This window comes from Simochromis diagramma, unplaced genomic scaffold, assembly GCF_900408965.1.
Source record: "Simochromis diagramma unplaced genomic scaffold, fSimDia1.1 OVJJ01000293.1, whole genome shotgun sequence".
NCBI classification, from domain to species: domain Eukaryota; kingdom Metazoa; phylum Chordata; class Actinopteri; order Cichliformes; family Cichlidae; genus Simochromis; species Simochromis diagramma.
In genome coordinates, this window is record NW_024386801.1 from 234887 (window position 1) to 262405 (window position 27519).

The 27519-nt window shown below is 44.0% G+C and overlaps 1 protein-coding gene across 1 annotated transcript; it reads left to right on the forward strand.

Moving 5' to 3' along the window:
* The first annotated feature begins 248 nt into the window (after positions 1–248).
* LOC120730457 (cyclic nucleotide-gated cation channel beta-1-like) lies at positions 249–27382 on the forward strand. Its single transcript, XM_040026865.1, has 38 exons — positions 249–3423; positions 4750–4828; positions 4953–4971; positions 5065–5101; positions 5189–5294; positions 5861–5880; positions 5957–6065; positions 6445–6469; positions 6591–6678; positions 6871–6977; positions 7052–7139; positions 7285–7360; positions 7444–7468; positions 8900–9239; positions 9487–9636; positions 9744–9797; positions 12743–12810; positions 13278–13474; positions 13655–13685; positions 15399–15582; positions 16470–16484; positions 17670–17705; positions 17973–18071; positions 18161–18505; positions 19140–19399; positions 19849–20057; positions 20136–20186; positions 20292–20378; positions 20541–20605; positions 20799–20921; positions 21008–21149; positions 23040–23199; positions 23288–23385; positions 23514–23597; positions 23715–23833; positions 24086–24232; positions 25221–25419; positions 25504–27382. The coding sequence occupies exons 2-38, from the start codon at positions 4751–4753 to the stop codon at positions 25735–25737; spliced, it is 4275 nt and encodes a 1424-aa protein (XP_039882799.1). The 5' UTR covers positions 249–3423; position 4750; the 3' UTR covers positions 25738–27382.
* Positions 27383–27519: the final 137 nt, after the last annotated feature.

The window sequence follows — 27519 nt, forward strand, 5'->3', positions numbered from 1 at the left end:
TAAAGCAGCGGTCCCCAACCCCCGGGCCTCGGACCGGTCCGTGAGTCGTTTGGTACCGGGCCGCGAGAGTTGAGGCTCAGGTGTGAAATGTATAGTTTTTAGGGTTTTTATCGGTTTTCAGTGTTATTTTGTTATCGTTTTGATCGTTTACTCGGTTTTCCTGGGTCTTTTCACGTGTGTTATGAATAAATCTTTTTTTTCGGTACCGGTACTAGTTTTATTTTGTTGTATTTATCCGCGACACCTTAAAGGCCGGTCCATGAAAATATTGTCGGGCATAAACCGGTCCGTGGCGCAAAAAAGGTTGGAGACCGCTGCTCTAAACGATAAAACGATGGAAATGAAAACGAGCTCCACCTCTAACAGTTTCACTCGTCTAATATTCGCAGTAAGTAAATTTGCTGTTGTGTATTTTTTTTAAGCATATGAAATCTGACTTTGATCCTTTTTCAGTGTTTTTCCTGTTGGTTTGAGTAAAGGACCAAAGTATTGAGCTCTGCACGTGTGTGTGTGCGCGCGCGCGCGCGCGCGCATGAGGCTCCTGTGTGACTTCCTTTGTCTTGTACATGAGAGCACCTTGATGTCAGAGGTAAGGAGGATTAGTTTCGTCACAGATCATCCACTCCTCAGCTGCTCTCTTTTCCTTTGACTCTCAGATTAACTCAAATATGACAAATCAGGGGGGGGGTGTCCCAGCTGGACACAGCTGTGTATCCGTGTGCTCTCTCCGTACCTCATCTTTTCCCAAACCAGCCGCCTCGCAGGGTCTAATCCAGCTGTTCAATTAGAATTGAGGACAGTGTTGAAGTACTGTATCCAGCCAAGGCCCAGCTCTGTGTCATCAGCCTGTTTTCTCAGCTTATCTCCTGCTGAGCTGATAATGAGATCTACCTGCTGCCTCCTGCTTCATCAGCACCATAAATGGTTTTCACTCTCAAATGCAGCACGAGGCTTTTTTTAAATGGACATTTATCTGAACTGGTGAATGTTTGTCCACCTGCCAGGGACAGTCTGTGTTTACCTGGATGATCAGACCGACGATCTGCTCTTTGAACCAAATTAATCTGATAGCCATAAAATTGCCTCTTACTGCAGTTGTTCTTTTTCAGCTCCACCTTAGAGTTTGCACGCCATCAGCCGGGGCGATCAACACGCCACGTCTTGTTTACCAGTTTGCTTTTTAACAACGGCTGTCCTGAATCCTCGTTAATCACCCTCTGGCATCTGGCCGTGCTTTCCTCCTCCTCATACCCATTTCCCAGTCCTCTCATTAGCTTTGTCCACCTTCCTTTCTTTCTGCTTTCGTTCTTAAATCCCTCTGTTATAGTTGCAACCACTCTTCCTCAGGTTGGCGAGTAAAAATGACACCATAATGCAAAAAAGGCTGAAATATCCCCATTTCAAGTGTCAGTGCACCAACGTCCTCTACACTGTACACTAGTGATGACCAGAAGCATCTGAACTGTTTTTGGACGCCTTACCTTCGTGTCAGTGTGTTGGATCAGACCGATGATGCCTCACTGGTGGGGTCGTTTTCACAGATGTGACGGCTTAGATCGGGCTGTGAGTCCCACATGCAGGGCCGGTGTACAGTTTGGGCTCCAGCTGATAAAAGATATAAAATAGTGAAATAGGAAAAAAGGATTCATACTTTTCCTCATCTTGACCTTATTCTAAGATAAGGAGTGATTTTTACTTCAAAGTCTTCACTGCTAATTCAAACACACATTCAGGCATCAGCTTGGACTCTTAATTATTCAACAAGGTGTTTTCAGACATGTTTGGTTCATGCTGTACTGACAGCATCACACAGCTTCTCAGCTCCACATCCGTGATGGGAATTTCCCGTTTCACCAGACGCTCCATTGGATTGACATCCGGAGGCCGTGCAGGCCATCGAGTGCAGCGAATTCACTGTTACAGTCAAGAAATCAGTTTTAAATGATTTGGTTTTGTGACATCTTGTGTTTGTCCTGCTATCAGAAGATGCCCCCACTGATCATAGACGGATGGACGTCAGCAACAATAGTCCGCTAGGCTGTGGTGTCCAAACAATAAGGGGCAAGAGCGTCCCCACGGCCTTGGACCGCTGATAGAAGTGGATCCACGCCTACCAGTCTGATCTACAGCTGGGATTTTACAGACATATTTAAATGTGATGAATATAATGGCACAAATAAGATTATGAAAGATAACTGCGACTCTTTTCACAATTACTATAAATATTACATCTGCGTGGAACTTTTGATTGAGTCTGAAAATGTTCAATAAACAGAGGAAGTGCAGACAGAGGCCTAAAGACAAAGTATGCTCTTTTCATATTTTTACCTTTGTAATTATTTTAACTTTCTATAAATGTCCTGCTTTGCTTTTGTGAATGATGTCACTGCTTTACTGAGGCAGCTCACAGCTGGACGACATCATACGATGTAGGAGTGATGTCACCAAAACGCTGTCACTCAGTATTTACAGAGAGATGATCCAGAGAAAATGTCAGAGTTCGATACTGATTCAGTGACATTTAGGCTGACAGAGCGAAACTGTTAGACAGCTGAACGAGCTGAACGAGCTTTGCTGAAAAAGCTCGGACGTGGATGGGAAAAGGTGAAAGTGCTCCAACACGGCAACGATGATCAAGCGACTCCCTTCATTCGTGGTGTCATAGGTTTCTGTCATGGAGGAAACGCAACCAAGTAAAATACATGACGTAACAAATGTAGAGCAACTTAATATAACACGTTTTATAAACTCACAGGAAACACCCAGCAGGGCAGGGCAGGCTAAAGCTGACCACTCCTCCTCTCACTCCTCTTCCTCCTGTCGTTCCAATCTATGACTGCATCAGTAATACACTTCTAAGCCTGACGCGTCTCACACTGACGCTTTGTCCCTCACTACGCACTGATACGATGAAGGACTCACACATGCTGAGCAGCTGAGTTCAGTGACCCTGCAGTGTGGGAGCTTATTTAATCAGCAGAATAGTGAGAAGTAATCCAAAATGATCAACAGTCCTGTGAAAAGCAAAGATGAAAGAAATTTAGTTACTTTAATAATCAAATTGAATTGAATTCATCACTCGTTTATGATTTAGGTGAAGTCTCTGCTGCGTGTGCTCACATGTTTAAACGACTGTGATCTGATAGAAAAGGGACCTTTTCCCTTTCTGTTACAAACAATCCACCACCTGCTGGTTGCTCCATGTTTTCCCGTGACAGCAGTTTATAGGTTACGGAGAAGTTTCCTCGCCGTTAATCTGCGATTGCTCACGGTCTGGGATTGGGCCTTGACCTTCAGATGCTGCGGGTTAATCCCGTTAGCCCCGCGGGCATCCGCTGTGAAGATCTCAGCAGACCTGCGCCGGCTGTGCCACACTCTAGATCCGTGTACCACCGGCATGCAGAACCACCTGTAGGCACGCAGGTAAGGAACGCAGCTCTGTTATCACGTACACAGTGAAATGTGGAACTTTGTGGGTTACGTAGGTGGTGCTTTAAAACCTGATGGAGCAGACAACCGGTGAAGTTAATGTGGTTTCATTTCCTGTGCTGAGTGAGCGTGTGACCCTCCTTAAAGATTTTTTGAAGCCGGGACTTTAATTTGAACTTTAAAAAATAAAAATCTAAATACAATCAAAGTTAAATTATAATCTTGAACTATTTTCTTTCTTTTTTCTTTCCTTTTTTTTATAAGTGAAGGGACCGTTTATAATAAGGATATGAGTTGATCCTAGGCAGTGAGGATGACAGTTAGTAGATTACTTGGGGCCAGAGTTGCACTATTTAATGCCACAAATTTGAGAAGAGGCGCCTCTGATCTCTGCTGATGGGGACGACAGCAGCTCACACAGTTTTTCAAAGAAGTCTTCTCCGTGGATCATCCACGAGAGGATTCTTCCTTGAAACGATTCCCACTGCTGAAAACACGCGACAGCTCTGAGCGCTGTGAAACCTTTACCAGACCTTTGTTGTGCTGTATTATGTGTCTAGAGCCAACCTGTAGATGCAGCTGAATGAATGAATCTTTAAGACCAGCCCTCGTTAGCTCACCATCACTGATAGCTGCCCCCTCAGCCAGGCACGAGTGATGCTGACAAAGGAAAATTAAAACGCATGTTTTAAAAGAACAATCTTGTGATTGACATTTAGAAATAATCCCAGCGTTTGTCTCGTGTGCTGGATGGTGAGATCACGGTGCAGGACATCCTCCGGTTTTACTGACGTCTCCCCCCTGCTGATGAGGATTATCTCAGTGGGCTGATGAACTGTCACCGAGGACAATATGGATAACTCCTGCATATATGTGTGAGATCAGTCAGCACAGTGGCTCTCCTGGAGGCTCTGAAACACTCCATCTTCAGTCGTGCGCACAGGCCGCTTCAAATGTTCTCGTTCCCACATTTCTTCCTTTCTGAGCGATCGACCCCCCGCGGAGCCTCTCGCTAAAGCAGCTTACGGTTTGCTGCTGCTGGAACAAAGTCCTGCCTTCTAACGTCCTCTAACTCTTGACTTCTGTGTGGGCTTTGCATGGCATGCATGATCCTGATTTCTGGGTGTCTCTCCTGTGAGCTGACAGTGTGAGCAACAATGAAGCAGCTGAACGTCTCTTTCAGGCAGCTGAAGAAGCTGCTTTAATGAAGCCACCAGTAAAGAGTTACTGATTTATTATCATTATCATCAGGACCATCAGCCGTGTTTGATGAGGGGCTCTTTAACAGGCTGACTGTGTTTCTGTGTTTTACTTCAACAGGATGTTTAACTGGGTGGTGAAAGTGGTTCCCCAGCCTCCTGATGCTGGGACAGACGATGCTGCCAAGACCCCTGATGCTGTACGACAGCACACACACACACACACACACACACACACACACACACACACACACACACACACACACACACACACACACACACTCATACAGAGTAATTAACAGTCTATGTTTTCTTTCCTTGCAGCCAACCAAAAATAAAGCAGGTGAGGATTATCTGTAACCTTTTATTCTATTTCCACCTTTATCTTTATACGTGCACATGGATCTACAGCAAATGTCTTTAACTTCTCCTGCAGCTGCACTGAAAGATGCAGACGAGGTTTCAGAGGAAGGGTAAATGTTTTTGTCCATCAGCATCTTTGTGTCTCGGGGCGTGCACAGTTGCTGACTTCTACCTGTCTGCGTGCGCATCCTTTACAGCCAAGCGCAGACTGGAGTATTGGGCTGGTTTTCTAATGGGCTCGTCAGCGCGCTCCCACAGCCTGCGGCCAGCCCCCGACTCAGCAGAGCCAACTCTGAAGCCACGGTAAGTCTGCAGATGACTGGAGTGAGTTTCTGTGAAGTCGTAGTCGTAGGAGATGATCTATAAAACACAGAATCTAAGCTGCTCGTCTCCCTTACGATGTGGAAATGTCCTGAGCACAGTTTAATAATATTTTATAAGGTACATCATCATTCAAGGGGTTTCTAACAGAGCACCTTTTTTCCAACACCAAATGTTCACACAGTTTGCCGGGGGCTCGTGTCCTAAGGAGCTGCTGTAAATGAGGCTAATGAACAGCTTTATTCCAGCGACACTAGCATGCATAAACTCACCACTGTGGCTCCTTCTCATGAAGAAATCCTCACGTGAAGCTATTTTATCAGCTGAGTTTGTGCAGCTTGTACAGTTATTAGTTCAAATTACTAAAAGAAAGCAGAAGGACCTCCTCATGATCACCTCGTCAACCATGTGACTGATGAACCAACACACACGAGTGTGTCACAATCATTGCATTTGTTTTGTTGCTGTAAAGATGCACTTTTTCTGAGCTGTTTTATTTAAGGTTCATATTATTTTCTATTCTTCTCTCTTTGTTTCTATATATTCAGTCCGGAGAAGATGGAGACAGGTACAGTATGACTGAACATGTGCTGAGTTTATAATGAACTCACATGAAATCAAATGAAATTGTGCCTCCCTGTCAGGTCTGGAGTGATCACCTGGGTCACTCAGGGTCTGACCAAAGTGCTGCCTCAGCCTGACGACAAGTACAGAGAGACTGAGAAGGACTCGAAGGACGAGGAGCACACGGAGGTTAGAAAACAAAGCCAGAGAATATTTAACATTTAAAAAGTGTCAGTTTGTCCTATGAGCACATCGTCTCTGTGCAGCATGTTTGTCTTTAGGAAACTACAACACCAACACTAAACTTACTGAGTGTTTAATGGAGTTCAAGGAACAGTTAAATCAGCCACACTTGGAAGCAACGTGATGCTGTCCCACAGGCTTAAAAGACTAATCGCGTATAAGGATCAAGGGTATAAAGGAAGCTGGGGGGGTTTCCTGTTAAACACCTTCACTGCTATCTAAACCAGGGCACCAACACTGATAAACAAAACAACACCGACATCCTGCACCTGCCATTGTCTGTGTGTTACGGCTTCTTTTAATCTCTTTCTGTCTGCTGTTCCAGGTGTACAACGTAGCCACGATGCCAGGTACGTTCCACAATCATGCAAACACACTGCATGCATGTTTCTAAAATCACCCTTGATGATTATGCAGTGAGTTAATAACAAAATACATGAATGAAATGTGTGTGGGGGGGTTTAAACTCAGATTCCGATCCACTTCCCCACATCCCTGTGGTGGAGATGGTGTCAGACGACGAGGACACGGAGAGTTTGGCCCCTCACTTTCCTCCCAAGTGAGTGTAAACCACCTCCTGCTCCACGTGCACACATGGCAGCCGTAGCGAGGAATAATCTGCACTGCGTTGTCTGAATTGCACCCCAAACACTTGCAGGCGTCCTAATATTAAATACACACTAATGACACAAATCACCGAGTTAAATATTCTGCAGACGTTCAGGAGGCCCCCTTGCGCGCTCTGTTTCAGTGTGGTGACCTGGATAAAGCAGATAGTTCCTCAGCCGGTCATACTGCCCCCTGGTGCTGTGCCCGTGGAACCGTCAACCAAGTCCTCCTGCACCTCTCTGGATAAAAGTAAATAAAGCCTGAAAATCCCAGTTTAACAGCCAGAAACTGTGACTTTGTTTGAGGATATATTTTTTGTAAAGTGCTTCATGTTGTCTGCTCCACAGTTCTGTCTCCGCCGCCTGAATCGCTCAGTGGAATCTCACTGGATACTGAAAGCAAGGCCTCTGGGTAAGTCTTGAATAACATCCACGTGGATGAAGCGGGACTTGAGAGTGCCTCCTTTTTAGCAAAGCAGCATTTTGGGGGTTGCTCATGGTAGATGTGTTTGCACAGTGTGCGGCACACTCCTGACACTTGGGTTTCTGCTCCACAGTGTGGTGAACTGGTTTGTGTCAGGGCTGGGTCTGAAGATGCCGCAGCCTGTTTCTCCATCCAAGGATGAAGCTACTGTAAGTTATGGGGAACAAACAACAAAACCCTGACACCTGATTTTTCTTCTGTCATCTACTGATTTCTGTGTCCCCTGTTTCAGACGGTACCTGAACTCATTCAGAAAGGTGAGTTGGGTTTTTCCTGTCAGTACTTTTGGATCCTGAGCGCCACAGTTCACAGTTCAATCAGCTGGATTACTATTCTGTGTTTTCTAATTCTAGAGAAGAGCGTAGAGTTTGTAGAAAAGAACAGAACAGAGTGAACCCGTCTCATCACCAGTAAAAACTCTATTTTCATTTTGAACAGCTCCTCTGCATCAGTGTGACATTTGCAGACTCTTGCATGCATGCTTTCTGTTGAAGCAGCTTCTTGTTTTTTCCTTATAGTTAATGAAGAGGTGTTTTGGTCGGACGGTCGGAGCCTAACTCAGTCCCTCTTCTCCTTCTGTTTCAGGGGGGAAGGTGCTGCGAGCCCCTTAAACAGCAGGAGGAGACGACTGGGGGATGCTCTGACCCGCACAGATAGACCAATAGGCTCATTGAACTGTCAGCAGACAATAGGGACTATAGGCAGCTGTGAATGAACACACATGAACATAGTAATATCTTAAACTCACCTTACTGTACTCTGTGCAGTTTAATATGAATGTAAACTAAATATAACACAGAAAATGTGTTTTATCCTGTAATACTCACATTTCCTGTTTCATACCGGAGCTTTTAGAAGTCGCCGTTTGCTTGAAATTACTGTAGGCTGTGCACCCAAAATCATTTCAATGCTTTTTTCTCTTAAATGACTGTAACAGTGATGTCCAGTCATGGTTTGGAGATTACATTTGCGGCTCCAAAAACGGGCTGTGACATTACTGTAACGTTCCCTGCGTCAGGGTGCGTCATATGTTCGTGTTGCCATTTCACTATAAAAAACAGCAGCAAGAGACACTGGAACAATCCTGATGTACCTACCATAGAGTTACACACCTTTTTATCCTTGATATGATGATTAAATGGCAGCTATGTTCAGTTATTATTGTGTCTCTAAAGGACCTGCGTATTTAATTTTAGTCCTGTTTCTTCAGAATATTTTGTGTTTTTTTGCTTAAAGAAAGTTGAGCTCAGTTTGGTTCTTGGTCATGTTGCTGTATATTTAAAACTTAACATCAAGCAGAGCCTGCACGACTCAGTGTAAGACGAGCTGCAGCGTGAGGCTGGTTTGATCTGCGTATGTATCTGCTGTGTAGCCTTGAACTGTGAAATGTGGCCTGGGGGTGTGTTGTGATTTAAGAGAAGCACGCTTGTCATGCAAATGAATGTAGTAAACACTGTAATGGAAGCATGAAGTGAGAATAATAAAGGATCAGTGTGTGAACTGATTTTGTGGTGCTTTCATCAATAACACCGATAACTGAGAGGTCTTCGAATCCTAACAACAACAACATTTCCTACCACCAATGAAATCGCAGCTGACGATAGAATTATAACAGGATTATACTAGTTAAGGTTAAATCCCCCAGTTTTACCAACCAAACAGTTCTCATGCTTATCGCCCTCTCACAGCATCAGCCAAACTCAAACCAGACATGGTGCTGGAAGACGTGGAGTCGGACAACGAGGGCCAGCACAAATGTGCAGATGCTCCCAAAGCTCAAGCTCCGTCCGCATCCCTGGTTCCACCATCACCTGCACCCCAGCAGCAACAGGAAGTGACACAACCCTCACAGTCGCTTTCAGTGGAGTCACAGAAATGCAGCGCCGCCCCTCCGGAGCCACAACCGTCAGAGAGTGCCACAAAAGTATCTCTGGAAGATGCAGAGACCCAGACAGGCCGCTGGACGCCGTTTATTGAAAACATCAAGAAGGAGGCCGAAGGGGTGGCGTTGGCTACCATGGAGGAGCGGTAAGGATGGCGGACAAATGAAGAGAAACAGCTGCATCCCTTATCAGATACTGAATGTTTACATCCATCATTGTAGCACCTGGATGCTTTTTTAAAGATATTCTCTGCTGTCATATTTAACACCTTAAGACAATGAAAACAGCCAACAACGAGAAATGAACCTGATTTAATGTAAGGCACGAGATTTTCTTTATCATCAAATGATATTTAGCTCACAGCACAAGCATTTTCTCCTGTTTTCCTTCAGTCTGCTTCAGGAGAGGGTGGAGATGGCCCGGATGGCTGAAGAGGTTGCCAGGCAGACAGCTGAGATGGCCGTTAGACAGATGGCCAGTGAGGGACAGTCCATCAAGCTCTCGCTGGGGAGTCAAGAGCTCCTGGAGGAGCCTGAAGCCGAGTAAGACGGTGTACCCAGAGCAAAAGTTTGAACATATGCTCAGGTTAGCTTTGGCAGCGAGAGCCTGTTTGTGATTTGACGTGAGGCTCCATGTCCACTCTGACCAGGCTGCCGGTGCCGCTAGAAGAGGAGAGCGAGGTGGAGATCAGCAAAGCCCCAGAGTAAGAATTCAAATAAGAGCTTCCTGGTTGTTAACGTCGTTGTAGGACTTTGTCTGTGTCACCGTGCATATCATAGTAGTCTTGTGCTGTGCATAGCAGATGTGCATAAATGCTGATGTTGTTGCTGCTGTTCCCCCGATTGATCCAGCAGCTTGTTGAAAAATAAGTAGCAATGCAACAATATAATATACAGGTTACTTTAAGCTGCAGTCAGGACTTTATTAGGTTATTTGATAGGAAATAAAGGATGTTGTACTAATAAATACACATAGAATAGTGTGTAACTGCATCTTCCAGCAACGTCATGCATTTTCATAAACTTTATTACTTTCTATACCTTTGGGCAGTTTAATGTGTGGACGTCTGCAGGCCTGTGCTACAATCAGTTTCTAGCAAAGTGAATTTTATGTCCTTTTATTTATCCACACAAAAAGTGATCTTGACATTAAAATGTGGTTTTTAAGGGAGTTTCAGTTTCAGCTTTCTTTGTCATATGCAAGTTAGCACAGGGTCAACATTGCAATGAAATGTGTCTGACAAGCTCAACAACAAATCTCTCAGCAGTATAAAACAGTATAACAGACTATTATACATATAAATGTACACATGTTTAAATAAAGACATTTTGAGCACTAAACTAAACTTTACAGAGAGAAATAGAAAGTGACGGGTATTGAGGTGTGCGTGTGTGCGTGTGTGTGTGCGTGCGTGCGTGTGTGTGTGCGTGCGTGCGTGCGTGCGTGTGTGTGTGTGTGTGTGTCGGGGGGGGGGGCAACGTAATTGCACGTAAGTGGCAGGAGTGAGCAGCAGTACAAGATGGGCAATAGAAGCAGTAACAAATCATAACAGTTTATTATAACGCAGAACAGAGCGCAGACACGGTGACATGTAGCTCAACTCCTTTGTAAATCTTGTTGACTAAAGTCTGTTTATCAATACAAGCATCGATATTAGACATAAAGAAATAAATAATCACTCTCTGTTACGACACTAGCACGGTCAATTTGTTATCAGCAGGTCCAAATCCCGCGGGTTCTCGTTATGTGATCTTTGCATCACATCACTGTGTCGTAGCAACCACAGCTTCCCTTGGCAACAGCGGACCCTCTTACCGCCGCGCGCCCGCCTCGTTTCCTCCTCTCAGCTGTTGCCCCGGTAACCCCGCGCACCTGCTGCAGCTGCTCCGCGTCCCTGGATTAAAGATGGACGGACATATCGGAACAGAACCTTTTCCTCGTTGTTTTTCTCATGTTCCTAAAATCACCTGATGCAGTTTATGCGTCTCAGCAGCCGAATTAACGCGTGTCGATGCTGGTGGACATTTTTCTGTCGGGACTAATAAAGGTAAACACAGCCTATTTAAAAAACGTGACGGTAAAGCTTACAGAGTTTCTATTTATCATAACTAACGTTTTTCATGTGTAAACAGTAACTCGTGTACAGAGTGAGCTTTTCTGCTACAGGTGCTCACAAAGTCGGTAAATTTGTGCTCAAAGAGAGAAAACAGAAGCTGAAGTTTCTTCATCCACAACAAATATTTCTGATATCCAGTAAAAAGCGTGACGGCTTAAATGACTGTAACCTGGTTTATGTGTGTCACGTTGGAACCTGCTGAAATATAAAAATAAATAGCAGGAACCAACTCTGTCATAATTGAAGTCTATGAAATGTGATTTTGCTGTAATCTCATAACGTTAAAACAAAGGAGAACCTCTCCTAAACTTTACGATTAAACTGACTTCCACAATAAGCAGTTCACACACTCAGTTTACAGCCTATTAGGGTCCAAATCCTCATTTGCAGTATGTGTCCAGCTAACAATAACAGCACTGTAAGAATCTGCCAACACAACCAGCTGTGACCAGTGTTGGTCAAGTTACTTGAAAAAAGTAATCAGTAACTAATTACTGATTACTTCCCCAAAAAAGTAATCCCGTTACTTTACTGATTACTTATTTTCAAAAGTAATTAATTACTTAGTTACTTAGTTACTTTTTAAAAACACGATTTACAACCTGAAGAGGTGATAAAGCGATAGATCTTTCAGCCCAATTCTACTTTTTCTGCATAATCCATCATACAAAATGTAATCAAATGGAAAAGTCTCTTTTTAAAACTTGTTTTATTAGTTTTAATCTTTTAACTTTATGCATCAAGCAAAAATTAAATTATCTGCAACATTCTCTGACTGGAAGAAATTAGTTTAACATTTAAACCTATTTTCTGCACATTCCAGCACATAAAATAAAATATTTTTTGTGTTTACACTCAGTCTTTCAAATAGATGCAAGTAAAACACAGCAGAAAATAAATAAAGTCAAAGACTCAGCGGTCCTGTTGCTCTATTTTCACCTGTAAAGCAGGAGTGGGGTAGGCGGAGGTTTACCCTGGTGCAGGTGTGCCGCGGTCAGTGGAAGAATCCGCGAGTTTCTCTGTGAGTTTGCCATTACGTCGCAGCTACTCGGTGCTTGTTTGGAAGTTTAGGGGTTTTTTCGCTGTAAAAAGAAGTTTTCTTCCCACGCACAGCGGACACTAATGTTTTTGTCACTTTTTATGGAATCAAACTCAAAGTAAGGTCAGCACTTCCACGCTTTAAACGCTGCACGCTCATACTCTCTCTGCACTCGATATGTGATCCATTGTTGATCTGCACACAGCTGTTGTCACGAACGTCGCACTCGCTTACGTCACTGTCATGAGACATTCTCACAAAAAATCACGGTTTTAGTAACGCAGTACCGCAGCGTTCCTATGGGAAAGTAACGGTAATCGAATTACCGTTTTTGCAATAGCAATCCCTTACTTTACTCGTTACTTGAAAAAAGTAATCGGATTACAGTAACGCGCCCATCTCTGGCTGTGACTTGGGTCACCATAAGAGGACAGCTGTGTTCCCTGTCGCTCCTGGGCCGCCCAACAACCCGTTCTCTTGTGCTGTTCTGCAGGAAGAACGAGAGCCTTCCTCAGGAGGAGCAGAAAGCTGAGACTGAGGAGCCCACCGTGGACGAGCCAGGTAGATGCAATTCAAATATATGTTAAAAATGTTTTTATCATTAAGAAGAGTTTCTCTCATGCAGCGTGACATCTTTAAGTAACGTCAACACTCTTCTGAACAGTATTTACAAATGCAGGACATTGTGCTGTGAGTATGATCAAAGGAAGAATGAATGACTGATTTCAAACCCTTATTGCATAGGTGTCAAACTCTAATTACATTTGGCCCGCGAAGCCACACCAAATTACTATCAGAGCTGGCCTACTGGTATTATACAGCTAATGTATATATTGTTTAGTATTAAGCTTTGCTTGTTCCATATTCAGTTTTCCAGCAAAACCTGTTTGAGTCCATAAGAAAAGATTCATTCTCATATCTGGAGGAAGGTTTTTTTTCATATAAATGTTAGCCCGCGACTTTGGTCCAGTTTTGAATTTTGGCCCACTGTGTATTTGAGTTTGACACCCCTGCTTATTGGATCTTAGAGCCGCAGGAAGAAGCCTCGACCTCACCGCCTCCGAGCAGTGAGCCAGTGGAGGTTTCTGAGCCTAAGCCAGAACAAGCACTAGAAGCAGAAACCAAGAGCCCAGAAGCTCCTCCAGAAGCTGAGCCCATCACTGAGCAGCCGCAGAAAAACGAAGACGTCGGTCAAACTGCTAACGCTGACAAGGCTCCTGAAAAAGTAACGTTTGACGTCCCGGGCCGTATCACTGCGTTACTCTTGACTCTGTCATGCTAAACTGCCCGACTGACTCAGTACAGCTAAAAAGATTTTTTTTTAGTTACTATCAAGAAATCGAATAATAATGTTCATCGGATAACTGGTTACTAGTTCCCAACTGTTGTGCGTGTGTTTTTGTAGGAGGAGGAAGCTACTGGGGATGACTGCGGTGGTATGTACCGTCTTCTTATTGTCTTTCAGGAAAGTCTCAGATTGCTTATCTGACTGTAACGCTAGTTCATCTCTTTGGACTTTAAATAGTCGATTCATTCACTGCTTGAGTGTGACTGCAGAGTTCATCTGGAGACCAGAAGTCTGATATTGTCATTCTTGACTGGCTTCGTTGGTGTCTGATTGCCAGCAGTGCCCTTCTCCTACTGTATCTGCCTGTCGCCCTCTCTCTGTAGCTCCAGTCAGCTGTGATGCATTTAAGAGCTGCCTGATGCGCATTCCCTTCACCTCCGAGTGCCTCGACAACATCAACGCATTCTTCAAAGAGAACGGCATCACTCCTCCCCAAATACCTTCGGTGCCTAAACTACCCACCCGGCTCTCTGACTTTACCAAGTACTTACCCACCCTACCCCCAGAGATACGCCAAGAGCTCTCCCAGATCAGACTCACACAAGTTCCCCGAAATATTGCCCAGACTTTCACCGAGCTTTTGCCCCAAAGCTCGGAAGGCTCAGTGGGCCCTAGTCTGTCCGGTATTTCCCAAAGCCTCTCGAACGTCCCGCAGAAGCTCTCCCGGTTTCCGAGCTTGGCGCAGCAGTATTTCACGAACATTCGGAACCACCTCAACAGCCTTATGCCTCAAGATGCCTAAGAAACAACAACAACAGCAAAAACAGAAACAAGACAACAGTCAGCACGATGTAGAACTGAGCCGGCTCGTGCGGCACTCCCCTCTCCCTCCTCCTCATCACCCACAGCTGCGATCCCGATCCCCTTCTCCCTCCTCCCCTAACGGCAGCATCCTCGAGTTGCCCAACGTGCCATCCTATCCACGCCTGCCGCCCATCGTCAGCTCCCCTTCCAAGCAACCCAGACCCCTATCACATCAGCTGTCTGGTCTATCTAACCCAGCATTCTTCATCGAAGATGACTCAGACATCTCAGCAATAAGACCTGCAGGTGAATCTACATCAGTGTAGCGTTCACTGTCCTCTCACTCCCTGTACATCCTGAACTCAGTCATACTGCATGCGAGTAAACGGCCGTCTCGTCATATGTGACAGACTCTAAAATCAACCTGGCAGGTATCTGACACTAAATCAAATACGAACCATCAGTAAAGGATGCTTGAGTTCAGATGTTTAGCTCGAGAGTCTGTGCAGGGTAAAAAAGTAGCTCTTTGTGTTGTTGAAGTAGATTTTTGTGTCTTTTTGTGTTGCTTTGTCGTTCCTCGAATAAGCTCACCTCTGACCCCGAGTTTGCTCAGATCATAGACGGGTAAGGTAAAGAGCCGCACGGAGCTAAGGTGTTCCAAAGGACTGAAATATACTGATGCCATCTATTTTCTTCATCACTTTGATGAAGTCTGTCAAATGACTGTTGACAGAAGTGTGCCAGTGAATCATGAGCCAGATTAACCAGATTGTTTGGCTTGCAAGATTAGTAAACTAGTCCTTCACTATCAGGGCGTCTATACATGGCCTAGTTCACGCGTGAATCCTCTTCATTAGCCCGCTGTAGGTCCCGACCTTTCTCCCAGCCTGCCCTGCTCCTGCTTATACTCGTGACCTGCTTTGTCTTTTGCTTTACTTGTTTTGTGTTTTGCAGTACTTTCAGTAGTACGTGACGTTCACGTTGCAGCATCAGTTTTGCCTGTTTGCAGTGATGCGGTTGGCCTTGACTAAATGAAAATAAATGTCTGTTTCTCCAGAGAGATCCAACATCAGCCTTCGCCCAGCTGTTAATGTAGAGGATGTTGACTCTGATCATGAGAGGGCAGGAGGAGCAAAAGGAGGAGGAGGAGGAGGGGAAGAACAAATCCCCCAAATCCTCACCCCACAGGACCCAAAGCTTACAACCCTCACTGTTCCTGTGACCCCTTCAGGTCGTCAAAGGTGAGCTAACAGGGGATTTATACTTCTGTGGTAAATCTATCCCATAGGTGCAAAGCCTACGGCATAAACTGACGCGGATGTAACTGCACGTCGCGTTGACGCAGTGAGCAGCTGGAGGGAGATGTTTCCTTACAGCTATTACAATTGTTTCGGCAAAGCCGAAAAGCTTGAGGGACGATTTAATTTACCCAGAAAACTCTGAAACATTTCACGGCCACAACAACGAGTGACGAGCTGGGAAACTAAAGGGGCAACATTTTCCATTTTTCCATTATGGATGGCTCCGCATGTGAAACGCTGACCTCATAAACACCACCATCCACTGACATGGTTTGCACGATTAACACTGCTCTACAAATTCACAGCAGAAGACTGAATCAGCAGTAAAACTGCATAAACATCCATATTTTTAATATGATCACTAACTAAAATAGTTATGCTCTTAACTGACTTGCTTCTATAAAACTCGCTGTAAGATTTAATTAAACACTAAATATTTAACGATACGTTGTTAGATGTTATTTTTGTAAGATACACTAAACGATGAAGATAAGAAGCTGTCCTGCTGTCTTTCCCGTGTTGGGAAATCGTGGATGCCGCGTCCTCCTAAAGAGGAGAGCAGCTGTGCAGCTTGTAATCAGTGCACAGTCTGCACCTCTGATGGTACGGGGGCAGATTAGTGCCCATAGCACGTCTGTGAGGGCACCGTTCATGCTGAACAATATCAATATTGTTGTTTTCTCTGTCTGTAAATGCAGCTCTGGTTGTATGTTATCAACAGACTAGTGTGTGTTACATTTAACATTTTGCACTCATGTTTTGATCTCAGTTCATCTCAACTAAATATTTTTAACCCTTTTCTCTCTCCTTACGCTTTGCATCTACAGTAAAGGAGATAAAGAGTAAGGATCCTGTTTGAATTGTCTCCCGGGGCATTTGTGCACGCTCTTCCAACAGTGACCACTTCCACCATGACACTATAGATGTATTTGTGTAGCATATATGCAATCCTGCCATTATATCTCATAACACAGAAATGAGAAGTAGACTCACTGGGATACATACGGAGCCCCGCAGGGGACATGGGAGGAAAAAAAATTAAGACGGACTTTTGCGAGATCTCGCAAACAACTCGGATCTCGCAAAAGTTTTAGCCGCATTCTTCGGACGCTGGCTCGAAGCCGACCGGGAGGTCGAGGCACGATGTGCCGGGAAAGCGGTGTTCCTCCCGGCTGTAGTAGGTCTCGACCTCCCGTTAGCTCGAAGCTAACGGGAGGTCGAAGGCCGAAGAATGCGGCTAAAACTTTTGCGAGATCCCGAGTTTGTTTTGCGAGATCTCGCAAAAGTCCGTCTTAATTTTTTTTCCTCCCATGTCCCCTGCGGGGCTCCGTACATACATGATCTGGGTGCGAGCTTCTCTTTGTCATGTGAAGCATTTTCATCCAAATATTTGTAGCAGCAAAAACAGAAATGCGGCTGTACAACGTTTCATCATGAAAGGCGTTTGCTGTCAGAATTGTCACATGTGTCTTTCATTGTTACATTTTCCATTTTGGAGTGAAATGCTTCACACTTCCTACAGTCTGTTATGCTTTCTGTGATTCACCCTACTGCCCCCTACTGTCCATCTTATTGCTCTGCAGTCTTTCCAGAGTCACTGCTGCTGCTTTTGTCTGTATTTTAGTGTCCTGCAGAACAATGTGCGTGCACTCAGAAACATATCCTATCCTTTCTGCACGTAAAAACTCTGAAAGCTGCCAAAAAAATTACGCACACGAGGAAACGGGCACGTACAGTTTATGCAGAACACAGAAAACAGTTTGTTTTATGAGTGGTTTGGAAAGAGTGCTTCCTGTTTTGTGTTGCTGTGTCTTGTGATGTTCTGTTGTAAACTGTGATGGTACTGTTTCTACTTTTGCACGGCTTTGTGCTTTTGGTTGTTTTCATAACGTAGCAAAAGTCAATAAACAAATGCATCACAATCCTGCGCTTGCTTCATCACTGTGTCACCTGCCGGTCACATTACTGTGAGTGATTTAGACTTCCTTATCTGTGTCCTGGATTAACTCCGTTCTTCTGTTTGACAGTAGTGGAAGGAATCGCAGGAGCGTCTGGACAAAGATGTAAGATATCCGATCCTTACTGGTGTCCTGCTGCTTTTTCATCCACTTTCTAATATTTTATCCGTGCACTTTCCCATCTGCGTCCTTGCTCACTTATTTATTCAGTCATCATTTCTATTTTCACAGTCATTGACATGGATAGCTGCATGTAGCTTTCCCATAATCTGCAGTGATGTTAGGCTTTACTGTGTGAAATAAAGAGAATAATGTGACTAAGGCAGCACAGTCTCAAAGTTCAAAGTTGCCCCGTCTGCCTGACTTTGACAGCAGGAGGCTTCATTCTGAAAGCGAGGATGACGATGAAGAGGCAAACATCCCCGTCAGAGCCTGGCCCAGCCAGTCCAGCCTGCACAGCACAGACGACGTGTGAGCGTGCACACACCAAGATAAATAAGTGACATTTACAATAAGAAAAATCGGCATCATCTAAATAAATTTATGTCTCCGTGTCCAAGTCTGAAAGAACGTCCAGCATCTTCTGCCAGTCAGACCAGCACGGTGGTCAACGAGAGGCTTCAGGAGCTCGTCAGGATGTTTAAGGAGAGAACGGAGAAGGCCAAGGAGAAACTCATCGACCCAGACAGCTCTGATGAAGACAGCATTATCACCTGTGAGTCTCGCACACAAACTGAACTGACACACGTTCGAGAAACAAAAGAAGTCAAAAAGATTTGCCGGTACATTTCAGTGTACGTGGATAGTAGCATGTGTGTGTGGATGTTACGGTGCACTTCACTTCCAGGTACGAAGAGTCTCGAGCCTTGCACAGCCATGAAAGCTGCCACTCAAACACAAGACTGATAAAATTACATAAAACTGCCCAGTGACTGTCACACACAGGTGAGCAGCTTCTGCCACCCACTCCTCAGCCACCCACAGAGTTTTACCCACAGTGTCCCTCATTCATCCCACTATGTAGTTAAGCCCTTCCCAAAGTAGCTTCCTGTAGGTCACAGTCTTAAAGACAAACAGATAAATCAGTGCTTTGTTTTTAGCGAGGGGGTTTGTTTTACAGAGAAATGTCAGTGTATAAAGATTTGTGACCCCAGGAAGCTGCTAAAATGTTGCAGCCAATGGGATCCTAATAAAACCAAACTAAGGTCTGTGTGCACACGTGTGCCACAAACACCTCTGACAACAGGCAGATCGCATTTTTCTCTTTTGTTGTCATGACAGCTTCTAGTTACATTTAGCATCTGTTATTGTAGCACCCAGTGAGAAGCTGGTCAGTGTGACAAAAAACTAACACTTTAGGTCAGTTAAAAGAGACACAAAGTCCAGCATGTCATCTGTGGCACCCTGTAAACAGCTGTAGAGTCCTGTGGTCTGCTGACAGATGGATAAACCTTTAACACTTTATTTGTTCCAGTATTTATATAAATGTCTACCAAATGCTAAGAAGGTAATAAAGCTTTGCTGAATCCTATCTTGAAGGCACTGTTTTCTTTCTTTTTGGCCCTTCCTTCCTCCAGCTCCTCCTCAGCCTCCAGCTCCTCAGCCTCCAGCTCCTCAGCCTGCTCCTGGAGCTCAGCCGCCAGATGGGAACGAGGCGCAAGCAGGTCCGTCAGGAGGAGGAGGAGTAGAGAGCGGGACGGAGGAGGAGCAGCCTGGCCGTTGCTGCAAGGTGAAAACACCTCGGTGGATACGAGCCTGTGTGCGATTCCGCTTCCCCGCCAGCATCGACCCTTTCACCAGTGAGAACCCAGCGAATGCGTCACCCTCTACCGCCTTCAGTGTTGTGCTGGACAGTTACTGGAATCATACCTCACACACACCCACAGGCTAAGCCACACAAATCGGACCAGATATTTCTGAGAAACAACCCCACACGCATTTATCAAGTGCTTTGATTCTTATCTTTAAAGGAAAAGAACACGAGAAACATGACATCATGTGAGGTTTGGGAAAAGGTCAAACGACTGCATTATTCTGTTTTTACAGAAACCCGTGTTCCAATCATTTACTTTTCTTTGTGAGACTTTATCTTTTCTTATTCTTTTGCATGTTTTCTTTAATAGCACTTGGATCTTGCATGGTGGTAGCTGATGCTTTCTTAGTTACCGATCCAGTCTCTGCTGGTCTACACTCTGCACCTCTGTGAACTGTCCACTCACTTAATTCCCTGATTTCTTCCTCTTGTCAGACCTGATGTACGTGCTGTGGATGTTTTTGGTGTCTCTGGCCTGGAACTGGAACGTGTGGTTCATCCCGGTGCGCTGGGCCTTCCCCTACCAAACCCCGGACAACATTCACTACTGGCTGTTAACCGACTACCTGTGTGACCTCATTTACATCCTGGACATCGCTGTTTTTCAGCCGCGCCTGCAGTTTGTGCGTGGAGGGGACATAGTGGTGAGTGGGTCAAAGGAGTAATGTGGACACTTGTTGTAGTTTAAGAGTATAATTGTGCACATTTTGCTTTTGTTACAGTGTGACCAAAAGGAGATGAGAAAGAATTACATGAAAACCAAACGTTTTAAGGTAAAACATTAAGAAAGGTTGAGGTACATGTCAAAGGTTGTGTTTTCTTTGCATTTAAAGGGTAGAATCAGTCATTAAAGTGAGATCCTGTCGTCTCATTTTCAGTTTGATGTGGCCAGCCTTGTTCCCCTTGAGCTCTTCTATTTTAAAACTGGCATCAACCCTCTGCTCCGCTTACCACGGCTGCTGAAGGTGAAACCCTGACACCACACACCGAACGTTTCCTCCAACAATCTCACTGCTCGCTCATTTCCTGGGCTCCACATCACCTTTAGTTTTAGGAATCAGTCATTTACAGTTTCGTCACAGTTTCAAATACTAAGCTCTACAAATATTTTCCTTCCATATCTGCAGATCAAGTCCTTCTTTGAGTTCAATGATCGTCTGGAGGCCATCTTGACCAAAGCCTATATCTACAGGTCAGCGTCACACTGCATTGGTCGTGTCCTGATATGTTAGCACTCGAGTGGCAGGAAAAATTGTGACTGCATTGTCCTCATTTCCTTTTTGAAATAAAGTTTTAAGAGACATACAAAGCTACCGAGTCACAGATGAACCAATCTGCTGTTAGATATGCATTTCATGTATTTTCCTGTGTTTTCCGTCTCTTAGGGTGATTCGTACCACCACCTATCTTCTTTACTGTCTGCACTTTAATGCCTGTCTCTACTACTGGATCTCTGACTTCATAGGACTGGGACTGACTCAGTGGGTGTACAATGGCGAGGGTAACAGGTTGGTGGGCTGTTTTTAGTAGCGGCCATGTGTCTTTTAACCAAATGACTGCTTTGAAGATAAGAACAGAGTGTTTCTCTTCTCAGTTACATTCGCTGTTACTACTTCGCAGTGAAGACCCTGATTACCATTGGGGGTCTGCCAGATCCCACCACCCTGTCTGAGATCATCTTCCAACTCATCAACTACTTTATCGGAGTCTTTGCTTTCTCAATCATGATTGGACAGGTAGGCGCACACGTGCGCCTCATGTACAGTGCCATGAAAAAGTCTTTGCCCACCTTCCTGATTTCTTTTTTTTAAAATATTTTTCTCGCACTTAAATGTTTCAGGTCATCAAACAGATTTTAATTTTACACAACGATAACCTGAGTAAGTATAAAATACAGTTTTTAAATGATGAAAACAAAGCCAACATCTACCTGCACCTGTGTGAAAAAGTATTTGACCCTTGGTTAAATGATGAATTAACTGCGACTGACAGTTGAGTTCAGTTTCACTAACCGCACCCAGGCCGACACTGGAACGTGTCTGACAAAGTGAAGTCCGCTAACAGAAAGCAGCTCATTACTACACGATGTAAACAAACATGAAGAAAGTCATCGGCACCTGTCAGTCTGGAAAGAGTTACAGCGCATTTCTAAGGCTTTGGGACTCCAGCGTTAAAGAGCCTGGAACTATGGTGTTATGGCCCTGGCCATATTTTGGATCACGTTGGCTGGATTTTGTTCTGTGTGTGCTGTGCCTTTAAGAGTCTCTGCAGGTCCTTCCTGATTGGAGAGCTGGCAGCTGCTGATTGGTTCCACCATCAAGTGGCTGTTTTAAAAACCCTCTCCAGCAGTTGTTCCTCCTGACAGCAGCAGAGCCGTCCTCCGCCTCCAAACCGTTATCTGTGATAAACTTCCGTGTGTGACTTCAGAGAATTGTTAAGTTTTGTATACAGTGTGTAGATGCTTTCACTTATAAAGAGGCTCTGAAGCAGAAGACGTGGACTGCCTTCCTTCTCTTGTTTATTCAGTTAGGGAGTTAGCAGTAGCGCTTGTCTTGTGTTTGCTAGCACCTCCGTTTTTGGAATAGCTTGTTCTGTTTGTTATTTTGGCCTTTGTTCACCCCGGAGTTAAAGCTTTCGGTTTTTGGTAACAATAAAACCACCTTAACCTGTAAATTGGCTTCTGGATATGGCTTTGGTATGGAAGCCCGTTTCCGCCACTAAATAAAAACAAAAAAGCTAGTATCCATAACTCGAAATTTTGAGAAAAGTAACTCGAGTTAGCTCTGCCAATCAAAAATATACGTGAATGAGGTCGCTTTCTTGTTACCCGGAAGCATATGGCGCAGAGGAACGCGCACTCAAAAACGGATCCCAACAAATTGGCGCTTTCGCGAGTACGTTTGCTGATAGTAACACCGTGTGATTCAGCTAATAACACGGGGATTTCATCATTTGTGAAGCCACGCTGAAAACACTCAGCAATCTGTGCATTCACGACTGGATGTAATACCGGTAGCTTAGCTGTAGCATTTGTAGCTGAGGGCTTCAGCTTCCGGGTAACGAGGAAATGACGTCATTCACGTAGATTACTGATTGGCAGCGCTAACTCGAAATTTCGAGTTACTTTTCTCAAAATTTTGAGTTAATAAATCGAAATTTCGAGAAAGTAACTCAAAATATCGAGAAAATAACTTGAAATTTTGAGTTATGGATCCTTTTTTTTTCTTTTTTTTCTTTTTTTTTTTTTAAGTGGCGGAAACGGGCTTCCATACTTTGGGGACCGGGCCGGGGTCACTCTCCTTTTAACCCTTATGTTGCGCTCCTGTACTCCTAGACCAGGACGTAACGGGTGAAGCTTCCAAAGGAGTGAAAAAAAAGTCTGGATGATTGTCAAGACTTTGGGGAAATATTGTGTGGACGGGTGTAAGACCAACACAGAGCATCATACAAACGGTCCACAGTGGTGGTGGTAGCGTGATGGTCTGGGGCTGCTTTCATGATCTGAAACATTTAAATGTGACAAATATCGAAAAAGAAATCAGAAAGGGGGCAAATGTGTGTAACATTAAAAGCTTGTGATTGTTTCGGGACACTAATAATCCTCATTTTGCTCATTTGTCTGTCAGATGCGCGATGTTGTCGGTGCAGCTACAGCAAGTCAAACGTACTACCGCAGCTGCATGGACAGCACTATTAAATACATGTCCTCCTACCGCATCCCGAGAGACGTCCAGAACCGGGTCAAAACCTGGTATAACTATACCTGGCAATCACAAGGCATGCTGGGTGAGGAGGACGTGATATATTTGCATTCATCTTACGCATGCAATGTTTCAGTCACACCTGACCCTTTGCTTCTTCCTTTACCGTCCAGACGAGCAGGAGCTGCTGAATCAGCTGCCAGATAAAATGCGTCTGGACATAGCGATAGATGTCAGCTACTCCATTGTGAGCAAAGTCCCTCTTTTTCAGGTAGGAATTAGAAATACAAAATGTAGAACATACTGGTAGGCTTCACTTAATCTCACTTTTTAAAATACTTTTATGCATCTGGAGAAATGACGCCGAGGTTGTTTTATTTTGGCTCTCCCTCCTGACAGGGTTGTGACAGACAGATGATTTTCGACATGCTAAAAAGCTTGCGCTCTGTCGTCTATCTCCCGGGGGATTATGTCTGCAAAAAGGTACATGTGCTTATTTCTCCATGTTCTGGTGTATGAATCATGTCAAATATTTTCAGCTTGATGTTTTTTGCTTGATCTCTGTCTAATCACCTGGCTCGGGTATTTCACTTGTCTAAGGGCGAGGTGGGTCGGGAGATGTATATCATAAAGGCTGGAGAGGTGCAGGTGGTTGGAGGCCCAGATGGGAAGACTGTATTTGTCACTCTTAGAGCAGGATCAGTCTTTGGAGAAATCAGGTAAAGACGTGGCGCACAATTAAGAGTAAAGGTAAAAAAAAAAAGTTTTCAAACAGAGTTACAGTGTTTTCACACATGCAGACAAGCACAGAGCCAAAAACTGTGTGATGGTCACACTCCAAGGTCCCAGAACCATTTTATACATCAAATCAAACAGTTACACTTATAGAGAAATTCCTCTTTCCTAAATGTAAAAATGCAACTTTCTTTTAAATAATGCTGTTTTTAACCACAGTGCTCTTTGTTTGGTAGCTTGCTTGCAGTCGGCGGTGGTAACAGGCGCACAGCCAATGTGATTGCTCATGGCTTTGCCAATCTATTCATCCTGGACAAAAAAGACCTGAATGAGATCCTGGTCCACTATCCAGAGTCCAAGAAACTGCTGCGCAAGAAAGCCAGGTTGAATATGAATAGAAATAATATTTGTCCTGTATCTGTACTGTATGATTTCCCCTCACTGCCAGCTCATCAAACGCTCCGGTGCTGTCAGCCACCCATCATCAGTTCAAGTAGCTATCAATCCAAAAGCACTTTAAAACACCCAGCACAGGACCAAAGTGCTGTACAGAAAATCAGTTAAAAACAAAAGAATAACAGAAAACAGCAAAAATTAATAAATATATAAAACACATAATACATAAAAATTAAAACAGCCCTATATTAAAAGAAAACAAGCAAGAAAACAACATCTTAGCTCAGAGAGATAAGATGGGGCAAGGCCATGGAGAGGTTTAAAAGAATTTTATTACAGTAATCCAGCCGACCGCTAACAGAGGCGTGGATCACTGTCTCAAAGTGCTGCTGTGAAAGAACTGGCTTTATGTTAGCCAGCTGCCTCAGCTGAAAGAAGCTAGATTTAACCACTGCCTTAATCTGACTGTCAGACTTCAGATCACAGTCCACTTTGACCCCCAGGTTTGTGACAGCTGGTTTAACATACTGGGCTGCGTGGAATCTGCCTTTTTGCTTTAGAGGGACATAGATCTGACAGTCATCAGCATACAAGTGGAAAGCAATGCTGTGCTTTCTCAGTACAGAACCAAGAGGAAGCAGATATAAAGAAAAGAGGAGGGGGCCTAGAACTGAGCCCTGTGGGACACCACACAAGAGGGGAGCGGAGGACGACACAGAAAGTTCGCCACTCTAGTGCTGTAAAAGGATCCACTGTATCAAACGCAGCACAGTCCCAGCATCAGTAGCTAAAGATATGTCATTGAAAACCTTTAAAAGGGCTGATTCAGTGTTATGAAAGGGTTTAAAACCAGATTGGAAAACCGCTAAAACATTTTGCTTTCCCAAGAAGGTATGACTATGCAGGGCAGCTCGAGTTCCCCCTTTTTTCTCCTTACAGTTGTCGTTAGCCGGATTATCCTTGTCTCAAACACAGGAAGATGCTTAACAAAGGAAAGAAACCTGAACCTAAAGAAGAGGCTAAGGAACCCCCTCTGGTACCAGCAGCTCCTGTCAGGGCAGAGACGCCCAAACTGTTGAAAGCAGCTCTTGAGATGACGGAGAGATCGTCGGGACTTAAAGGCGCTTTGGCAAGAGTCAAAGAGAAGACGAACAAGTCCAGCATCTCCTTACAGGTAAACATGCTCAAACCCTGAGCTAACCCAGCAAATCATCTACTTTGAATAGAAGATTTATTTACTCTCCTCTTCCCTTCCCAGCCGTCCATCTCCTCCCCCCTCCCACCTCCATCCCCCGCCTCCAGCTTGGAACCTGACAGGGAAGTGGACACGCCGTCACCCATGTCTGCCGGCTCTCCGACATTTCGCTCTGCTTCCCGGTGTCGGTACTCTGCGATGCCTCAGTCACCCTCTGAGTGCCACAGCGACACAGTCACGAAGGAGCCAATCAGTGATGATGAAGGAAACGGGAAGAGGAAAGAAAAAAAGTCGTGATTACTTTCTATTTATTTAAATGTATTTTCAATTGTATAGCGCCAAATCCCAATAGCTGCTGCCTCAAGGCGCTTTAGGGGAAAGACTCGATGATATTAGAGAGAAAACCTCAGTAATCAGATTTCCCCCCTATGAGCAAGAACTTGGTGACAGTGGGAAGGAAAAACTCCCCTTTAACAGGAAGAAACTCAGGGAGGGTCTCAATAATAGTTTGAATGATCGTTAAATAATTATATCTATAATTATAGCCTAATGCATTTAACACATTGTACTAGTTAAGTTTTATAGCTCATCTAATGTAACAGGAAACTGTCAGTCCCACGATTTCTGGCCCATTTTCATCGTCTGCACTGAGTTTACGTGAGTAAATTCATTGTAGCTACGATGAGTAAATTCTGCAGGATTGAACTTGTTGTCTTTCTGTGAAACAGGAAAGGAGAAAATGTTTTTGCTGTTGTTGTTTGCTGAATGTTTACGGATTCTTTTTGTAAACTTGAAAGATGCCTTACGTGTCTGACTCTGTGTTGTGTTGGTGTAAGTTTTGTTTTGAACAAAGATACTGGGTAAGGTGGTAGCAACATGTCCTAACTTCAGCATATTTTACACATTGATACATGATACATGTGTAATTGTAAAGCAAACAGTTTATTACTATGTACTAAGAACCAGCCTACTGATGGAATTAACCTCACTACGGTCGATCTTTTTATGTTTTCTTTTGTTTTGTACAATAATGTAAATATATCTGTTTTTGTATTTATTTAGCTCTCACAGTTTAATTTTAAGTCACTGTGCTGGTTGTGTTGTCACAAGACTGCAATAACTGTAGGAATGCAAAATGCTTCACTTGTGCTGTAAATGCTTAATATAATCGCACAGCAGTACTTTTGTATAGATGTGCTAACTGTAGCCACAAGCCAGAGAAAGGAATCATTGACAAAGGCTGAGTAAATTTTATTGAAATAAATGAGTTTTCGTCATATTTTAGCATCTGTTCTTGTCTTTGACTTGTCATAAAGGTAAAAAGAAAAAAAGACCGAAACTAAACAGGAAACAACAGGACGTAAAACCAGTTAGTTCTGGTGGTTGAAACACTAACCACAGACCAGGATCTGGTTCTTGGTTCAAATCAAGAACAAATTTGACATTTTTACTTGCTGGTGTTTGTTCCAACATATTTTAACTTTACTGATATTAAACTGGAGGTTTGTAGTATTTGTTAATTTGTTAATATCTTTGTTTTCATTTTCTTTTCTTTTCTGCAGGTCAATACGTGGGTTAATTAATTCTTAACAGCCAATCCCCACAGTTAAGTTGCGGTCTTCTCTCATACAGGGGACATTTTTCTGCATGAAGTCATTTTAAATGTTTTTGCAAGATTTTCCAAACGTTAACATTCACTGCGGATGTTTAGTATTTTTGCGGCGTGTTATTGACCCACAGTCATATCTGTTCCATTTTTGCACAGATCATCACCTGCATTCATGTATATATATCGATCCGCTTAGCACTTTTAAGTTTTATTTTTATGTTTATTTAAGTGTAGTCTTACTTGTGTTTTGCACTAAGTACCGAAGCAATTCCCTACTGTTGTAGACCTGCTCACCATTTGGCAACAAAAGCCTTTCTGATTCGGCTCTAACAGCTAACCGCTTCTTCTGGGCCGCACCATCGTCTGTGTGGGGTAAACGGAACACTTTCCACACATTTAGGTCAAAGCGTCAAAAACAAAACAGATCAAAGCTCCTCGGTAACGAGCGTGCTGGAAAAAACACAGCGCCC